This window comes from Coenobita brevimanus, unplaced genomic scaffold, assembly GCF_032717465.1.
Source record: "Coenobita brevimanus isolate Jiangsu-jjx unplaced genomic scaffold, ASM3271746v2 jjx.HiC_scaffold_2579, whole genome shotgun sequence".
Lineage (NCBI taxonomy): Eukaryota > Metazoa > Arthropoda > Malacostraca > Decapoda > Coenobitidae > Coenobita > Coenobita brevimanus.
This window is the reverse complement of record NW_027643521.1, coordinates 10,001-18,920: the sequence shown is the minus strand read 5'-3', so window position 1 is coordinate 18,920 and position 8,920 is coordinate 10,001. Positions and strand designations below refer to the sequence as shown.

Below are 8,920 nucleotides of genomic sequence, written 5' to 3'. Positions count from 1 at the left end.
TAGTGGAGAAAGTGGTGTGTGAGGTGGGAAGGTTAGGAATAGGGGTAGGAATAGGGGAGGGCAAAATAGAAGAGATAGTGAGAGGAAAGGAAAAGGAAAGATGACGTTTCCCCCTGTCGTGGACTGGGGGAGATGTGAGGTGGCCCTCGTCATTACGGTGGGATGCGGGGGCGCCTTCTGTGCCTTCCTCGTCTTGCATTCCTGCTTTGAGGCTTGCGGCAATCCGCGTATGGTGGGGAGGCTTGTAAGCGCTCTTGTGTTGTTTTGCTGCGGCGGGCAACTTTTAGCTGTTCACGAATGTCGTGGATTGGGCACTCAGGGCAGCAAGGAGAAAATTCCCACGGATTTACAGGGATGAGATCCGTGGGGAATTGCTTGATGTTCCCGATGCGTTTGGGGGAGGAGTGGACGGCTAGAAGGCGCCTTATTAGGTTGATTTCTTTATCCAGGTCTCCCGTCGGTTCATGTATTATGAAGTGGGTTTTTAATGAAACCGGGGAGGGTCCTGAGGAGTTTGTGGAATATGAGTTGTTCCCGGGTTTTTGCGTCTGTGCCCGGGTACGCAGCGGTGACGGAGTAGTCCACCCTTCCCTCAATTGCTGCTTTTTCTCTCACATCTTCTATTCCCTCCTTCTTTTCGTTCAGTACTCCCTTTTTCTTTTATTTCCTCCATTCCCTCTTTCCTTTCCTCCATCACTCCCTCACTTTTTAACTTCCACTACTCCCTCCCTCCTTCCACTATTCCTTCACTCCGTTACTCCCTAACTCCATTCCTTCATCCTTCTATGCATTCTCTCCCTCCCTCCGTTATACCCTCTCTCCCTCCACTCATCCATCATTCTCTCCATTCCTCCACTCCCTGCCGCCTTTCACTGCTCCCTAATTCTTTCCATTCATCCACTCCCTCCATCCCTCCAAGTATTCCCTCCCTCACTCCTTCCATCCAACTATCTATCCTTCTAGCGAATCCCTCCACTCTCCCGTAACCGCAGCCCATCTTTTCCTTCCTCGTTCTCCATTTTTTCTTTCTCTTCTACCAACTTTCCCTCAAGGTTTTCCTCCATCTCCTATTCTTCTTGCCTCCCTCCCTCCACTAGCTGTCCTTCTCTCCCACTTCTCCTCCTACTTTCCTCTCCCTCCAATTTCCCTCACCCGTTCCCTCAATCTTTCTAACCCTCAGTCAATTACCTACTTTCCTTCCTCTGCCCCTCCATCCCTTCCTCTCCATCCCTCCATCCTGCCCTCCCGTTTTTCCCTTCCTCCATTTTCTCTCACTCTTCCTCATATCTACCTATCTATCCCTTCAGCTATACCCTCACTCCCTTCCTTTGAAAACCATTATTTTATACTCTCTCTCTCTCTCTCTCTCTCTCTTTTCATTAGTACAGATATTACCTCCCTCCATCTTCCACCTGCTCCTCCTTCTCCTCCTCCTTTCTTCCCCCATTCTGCTGTCCATCTCTCCATTTCTGCTCCTCCTCCTCCCTCACTTTTCGCTCTCCCTCCTCCTCATTCTCCACTTCTCCTCTCTTCCTCCATCCCTAACTCCCTTTCTAATTTTTTCATCCTCCCTCCTCTTCTTCCACTTTCTAACTCCCTCCTCCACCTCTTTCTCCTCTTCTCTTCTCTCTCCATACCTTCTACTCTCTTCCTGTCTTCGCTCACGTCATTTACTTCATTCGCAAATACTGTATCTCCCTTCCTTCTCGCCCAATCACTTTTCTCTCTCTCCCGTTCCTCCCTACCGCTTCTCCCTCTCTCCCGTCTTGCTCTCCTTCTCTGCCTTCCACATTTTCTCCTTCATTTCTTCCTTTCTCCTTTCCTTCTCGCTTCCCCTCCCTCCATCTCTACCCCGACTCCAAATCACGGCTTTCATTTTTTTTTCCTCCAATCCATCTCTCTCTCTCTCTCTCTCTCTCGTTAACTGTTACATCCCCATTAACTAGTAGAAATGTTAATTATACAATGAAAACACTTTAACCATCATATGATCAGCTGAAAGTTCTGGGGGCGAAGCTGTATAACATTATATTACCTCAGAAAAAAAGCAGTATACCCTAAAAGAAAGCGGAAGTCACCTTCGGCCGCCCGTTTATCTCCCACCTGACGTCATCAGAATGTGCGCACGAAGTGACCTTCTCTCCTTGGACCTTGGCCTGGATGAAGGTGTCATCGAGGCTTCCGTCGTATGTGAGGGCGTCTAGTTGCGATAAGGCTACAACTGTGCCCAGAGATGGCGTCGCTGCCTGTTTCACAATTTGTTTGAATTGATCCCATTTTAGTCTCGGGACGATTTTCGGGGTGACAGTGGCGATTATTTTACCCAGGTTAGGTAATGTGACTGCAATCTTTTCTTTGTCTGAGTCGAACCCTATGTCTAAGAGGAGTTTAACCATATCCAAGTACTCATCAATGTTACATTGGTCCGGGTTGAATTTCGGCAATTGAATGTGATGTTTGGCTGCCATTGTACAAGTTTCCTTTTATCGTTCCTCCGTGCTTTTACTCGGATCCAGAACCACCGCTTGCCACCAGTGTTATGCTGGTGTTTTTAAGGCGACTTCTCGTCCTAAAAACACTAGCGACTGAAGCGGGGTCCTCTTTCTAGACCGGAAGTAAAGCACCAACAAAGGAACAGGACATAAAAACCAGGCAGTACACCTTAACACATCTATAACCTTAATTCTAACAGTTACAATACAACACAGAGTGATATTTGAGATACAGGGGAACAGAGACACAGAGTTAACATTCAGCACCACAAAATATAGTTACACTCAGTGCACACTACAATGCTCATACAGGGATATCTTGAATTATATATGGTACTGTCTATGTGTCACTTTTAGGCAGGATATACACTGAACTGATCACAAAGGGGATAAACAAGATTGGGAGTCTGTAGGGGAAATATTACTATAAATAAGACAGGGTGCGGATAGCGACACTTGACACAGTCACCTGGTCACGGCGACACTCACACTCAGGCGACTTTGATGAATGGTCGTGGAGAAGGAAGACGTGTTTCTGAGCTCTCCTCTAGCTGCAGGGTTGCCTCACCGGCGTTAGCTTTTTCCTTTTACTCGCCACTAGGGCGTTTTTCAATAAAGTTAGGTTAGCTAGACCTCATTTTCCTCCCTGGCCTTAGTAGATATAGTAGGTGTCTATATCTAATTACTGAGATTGCCTTTGCTTACTCACCTCTGGAGTGTACCCCCCACTGATCGCTCTGGGGTGAGTGACACACAGGCGCGTCCTCCCGAGAGTGGTTTGAGAGGGTAATCTCAGACTAGGTGTGTTTTCCCGGGCAATTTCTCCCTTGGTTGTTTTTCTCTTTCTTCCCACTTCCCCTCACGGGGAAGTGGTAACTATGGCGGACGCCACTACTGCCTCCCGTAGTCCTGACCGACCCCCGACTGCTGCACGGACGGACTGCCCCCAGACTGAACGGCCCCAGACACGTACCAGTCTTGACATTAACATACACAACGCCGAGTTTGTCATGATTCATGCGGTTAGTTCCACTCCCTGTCCAGCCTCAATCCCTTCATCATCAAGAAGGTGATTGATGGGTGTGCAGGAGAGGTGGAACAAGTGAAAAAACTTGCGAGTGGAGACCTTCTCGTAAAAACCAAGAATTCAGCTCAGGTCAAGGATTTGCTTAAACTGAGGAAGTTCCACTGTCACGATGTCCAAAAACGATCCCGCACGCCATGAATTCCTGCAAGGGTGTTATCACCTGCAGGGATCTTGTGCTTATGGAGGAGGAAGAAATCGTACAGGAACTTGCTTAGCAAGATGTAATAGAGGCCAGATTCATCACAAGATTTTCGGAAGGCATAAGGACGAAGACCGCAACAGTTGTTTTGACTTTTGGAAAGGTATCTCTCCCAACCAATGTGAAAGTTGGATATGAAATAGTAAATGTCAGACCATACATCCCGAACCCCTTCGTTGTGCAAAGTGTCAACTCTATGGACACCACGAAAAGGCTTGTCGGGCTTCCAACATTGTGTGTGGCAAGTGCGCGACTGTAGGTCACTCTGCTGACAACTGTACATCCGAGACTGAGTGCTGCTTTCACTGCAAGGATGCTCACTCCACTTCCTCAAGGGCTTGTCCCAAGTGGAAGGAGGAGAAAGAGGTCTGCACAGTGAAGGCAACTGAGGGCATTTCCTTTTACGATGCAAGGAAGAAGGTGAAGGAGTTGCATGCAACTCCCAAGCCTAATATCTCCTATGCATCGGCGGTTGTGTCCCGTCCCGTGATGTGCACCGTTGAGACACAGACTGACCTAACATTCGCTCCTCATGCCCCACGCCCTACCTCTCAGTCTAAGCCTCCTGTACGTTCCAACTCTCTGACAGACATCCCTGTTGCCACTTCATACTCTCAGGCTGCCACTGCTCCTTCGCAGTCAGTGCGGCCAAAACAGAAGCCTGACAAGTCAGATAAAATTAACTTGACCACCCTCACCAAACAGTCACGTCCTCATGTCCTTCCTGCTCCTAGTCCAGCGAGCGAGAGAAAGAATAGCTCTTCCTCGATGGATTCTGGGAGCCTTGTTATTGACGAGAATATGGAGATCTCCACGAGCAAGCACCGGGAAAGGTACCCGGTAGCCACTCGCCTGGTGGCGGGCGGCATAAAAACTAAGAGCACTGGCCACCCTCGTAAATCTTAAACCGTCGCTTTCACTGTATTACAGTGGAATTGTAGAGGTGTCGGGAATAAGTTACCAAATATAGCAATCTTGCTGTCAATACACAGGCCAGACGTTATTTGTTTACAGGAGACGCGCCTGGAGGATCACCCTGATCCTCCACAGTTAAAACACTACCACTCGTATAGAAGATATGAAGGTCACGGAGTCGCCATATACACCCACAAATCACACCCACAAACGGAAGTGATTCTAAATTCTACTCTGGAAGCGGTCGCGTGCAGAGTAAAATTTAATAACACGTATCTGTCTATTTGCTCTCTGTACTGTACTCCACACGGCCCCATTGATAGTGATGCTTTAAATTCACTACTATTCATTTCATGGACCGTGTATCATGGTTTTTCTCAAATATCTTTCAAATTAATCAATTGATCGGTATGATACTTTGACACAGTGTACATGACACCTCCCGCTAATTTTTGGTAATATACGGCATTGCCAAGTGGTGTTAGTGAAGGCGTTTACTCTTGACGTTTAAAGGCAAAGTCGCGTGAGCCCTGCAGGGCTAATCTACACAAACGAACGTCCGATACACCCCATCTCCTTCCTCTCCCTCCCTCTCTCCCTCCCTCCCTCTGTCTTACTGTTTCACTCTCTCTCTTTCTCTCAGCATTCCCCCAATACCTGTATGTAACATACAATATGCAATAAAATACCGTTTACCATTATATTATTCAGTAGTAGCAGATAACTGGAAAGTTCTTAATGAAAAGGATATAGCGTGGTCTGACCTAACGACCATAATAGGCTATTGGTTAAGTTTTCCCAACGAGGGTGTCAGGTGCGGGGTTGTCTGTCGGCTGCAGCACTTGTAGTATACCTACTGACTGCATCAGGCTAGTGAAGGACACGGATGCCTCATCGCTGTCATGGCCGCCATGTTACTGTGTCCGCGTCGTTGCAGAAATGCAATTGCACTCCGACTCCTAACCATATACAGAATGGAGAAAGCTAACAATAGATTAAGGATTAATCTCAATAGGTAAGTGAATCTTCAAGTGTATAAATACATAACAACACACTCACACGCAAAAAGCACACACATATTGGTCACTCAATCAATCAATGCATCTATCTCCCTATCAAATTATCTATTACTTTGTCTCTATCTCACCCGTAGTATACAAAACGGTGGCTCACCATTATCCATTCAATAATTGCTACACTCGTTGTAGTAAATAGGTTGTTATCTATTGAAAGTATATATTTATGAAAACACAACAACAGTATTGTGACATTCTTTAATATTTCACGAATGCTTTACAGACTATGTTATTGTTTTTAACTGCATGCTTCTGTATGTATTCTACAATTGTAGTTTTTCCTGCACAGGCCTTATGATCGCGTAGCAGATGTCATGGGAATGACGGTGGGAGCAGTGCGTGCACTTGTACACCGCAACCCGGGTTCTCGCAGTGGTACACGAACACCACCACCTGGGACAGACACTCCCCCTGCAACACCACCAGGCACACCGACACCCACCTCCACACCACGTCTCTTTGACAATTTTGCCATTGGTGCCATACGCCGCCATGTACATGGTGAATTTGCTAAGAAACATACTTTCACCATTAGCACGTTGACAGACGACTTACGGAAAAAGGACATCATCCCTAGTGAAACCTCAGACACAGCGGTGTGGCGATTACTACACAGCATGGGGTTGCGCTATAAGACCTCACAGAGGAAAATGTACGTACGCAAGGAGTCACTTGATATTGTGTGCTGGCGCATTGGCACTCTCCGATCACTCAGGGAATATCGGAAGGAGGGGAGACGAGTGGTATACGTTGATGAGACATGGTTCACCACGAGGATGCATCCCAGCAAGGAGTGGGTGGACACCTCACAGCCTGCGACCAGTGCCGCCTACAGTCGTCAGGTCCCGCCTGGAGAGGGTGAGCGCTTTGTGGTTGTTGCTGCGGGCACAGCTGACGGTTTTGTTGACGATGCATTCTTGTGCTTCCCAGCAAAAACAAAAGTGGTGACTATCACGGCGAAATGAACAGTAATCTCTTCCTCCGCTGGCTGACGTCGCAGCTCCTTCCAGCCTTGCCTGAGCCATCAGTGCTGGTGCTTGACAATGCGCCATACCACAACCAGCTGAGTGAGGAAAGTCGCTGCCCTACCACCTCCACCATCAAAGCAGGCATCGTGGAATGGTTGACGTGCCGCCAGATACCATTCCCACCACACGCCACACGCCCTGAGTTGCTGCAGATCTGTAAGCAGAACCGGCCACAACCGCTGTACCAGATTGATGACGTCATCCGTGCATGGGGTCATGAAGTCGTCCGACTGCCACCAGCTCATCCTGAGCTCAACGCCATTGAGCAGGTCTGGGGTTCAATGAAAAAACATGTGCGTTCCTCACTGCAGCGGTTCACTCGGGCAGATCTGCAGGCCAGGATAGAGGAAGCCAAGCTTAGCGCAACAAGGGAGGTGTGGGAAGGTGCAGTGAGACGGTCCAGAGCCTTCGAGGATGAGTACTGGTGCACGGATAACATCCATAAGCGTGTAGATCCCGTAATTATCAACATCGAGAGTGATTCCGAGGATGATTTGTTCCTTGATAGTGACGAAGACTGTGAATAAACTTTCTGTAATATGCTCAGTTGTTTGCATCACTTTTCTACCTATTATGATATTTATTATGAGAGAGAGAGAGAGAGAGAGAGAGAGAGAGAGAGAGAGAGAGAGAGAGAATGAATTTCATAAATCCATTACGGCCCTATTATGTTGTGTTGATTATATACCGTACCGTACTGGTTTGTAAGTTAAACTGTGTGATTTAATTTTGGATACCTTATCTTACCTGCTCGTAGTAAACACGTCGATATGGGGGTAAAGGAATTAAGAGATCGTGATAGTAGGCACATTATATTGGGTGAATAAGGTGACGGTCATACGCTCTTTAGTCAACTCCCGTTTATATAACTTCAGGACATACAATAACAATGATTAAATGAACACAGACTCTACAAACAACAACATACTGTATTTATGATACCCGATACTAATCATTATAACATGATAGAGTGGACAGAGGGGGGGGGGGCCACGGGAAGGCCAGCAGGAATGAGGGTTGAGGGGGGAAGTGAGGAGGGGGAGGGGGGAAATGGGGAGGGGGAAGGGAGAGGGGGGAGAGGGAGGGAGGTAGGGTGGGAGAGGAAGGGGATGGGGGGTAGCGGACGTTCGACTGTGTTGATTAGTCTGGCGACTCACGCGACTTTGCCTTTAAACGTCAAGAGTAAACGCCTTCAGTAACACCACTTGGCAATGCCGTATATTACCAAAAATTAGCGGGAGGTGTCATGTACACTGTGTCAAAGTATCATACCGATCAATTGATTAGTTTGAAAGATATTTGAGAAAAACCATGATACACGGTCCATGAAATGGATAGTAGTTGAACATCTACCTGGGAATAAGTTAGTGTTGGGCGACTTTAACGCCCATCACTATCAATGGGGTAGCTTGAGGATTGATGGTCGTGGGGAGCAAGTAGCCGACCTAATATTACAGTCCAACCTCTGTCTTCTGAACGATGGTAGAGCGACTCGTGTAGATGATCGTACTGGTAACTTTTCGGCCATTGACTTATCTTTGGCCTCCCCTGGTATACATCAAGATTTCTCATGGGACCCTTACGACGACTCCTTGGGAAGTGATCATTTACCCATCTGTCTTTCTTATACACGCGACATCATTTCGGACACTCCACCTCCAAAATTTAACTATAAGAAAGCAGATTGGGATCCTTCTCAAGGATCGCCAATTTAGATATATCTGGGGAGACCATAGATGTTAAGGTCGAAAATATACCTACTTCCATATTACACGCAGCTGAGGCTGCTATTCCCAAGACTTCTACAGTTCAGGCGAAGCATAGAGCACATTGGTGGACGCCGGATTGCCGACAAGCATTAAGAAAACGCAATAGGAGATACAGGATTTTTGATAGTCAGCCCACTGAGAAAATTTTATTGCATACAAACAGGCACGGGCTGAGGCAAGGAGAATAATAAGAAGGGCCAAACGTGACTCCTGGCGGTCCTTTGTGTCCACGGTGACTCGTACAACACCATTAAGTAAAGTCTGGTCCACTATAAGAATATTAAATAATAAAGGCCCATACATACGTATCACCACCCTGCGGGTTAATAATAACATCTATGACGAGCCCGTGGA

The 8,920-nt window shown here is 47.2% G+C and overlaps 1 protein-coding gene across 1 annotated transcript; it reads left to right on the top strand.

The window, feature by feature from the left end:
• The first annotated feature begins 6,730 nt into the window (after window positions 1–6,730).
• LOC145389877 (uncharacterized) lies at window positions 6,731–7,324 on the top strand. The gene has a single exon (XM_080265004.1). It carries the CDS (start codon window positions 6,731–6,733, stop codon window positions 7,322–7,324), a length of 594 nt encoding a protein of 197 aa, XP_080121130.1.
• The last annotated feature ends 1,596 nt before the right edge of the window (window positions 7,325–8,920 follow it).

Coding starts and splice junctions, on each gene's coding strand:
- LOC145389877 (XM_080265004.1), top strand. CDS start 6,731: ATGAACAGTAATCTCTTCCTCCGCTGGCTGACGTCGCAGCTCCTTCCA.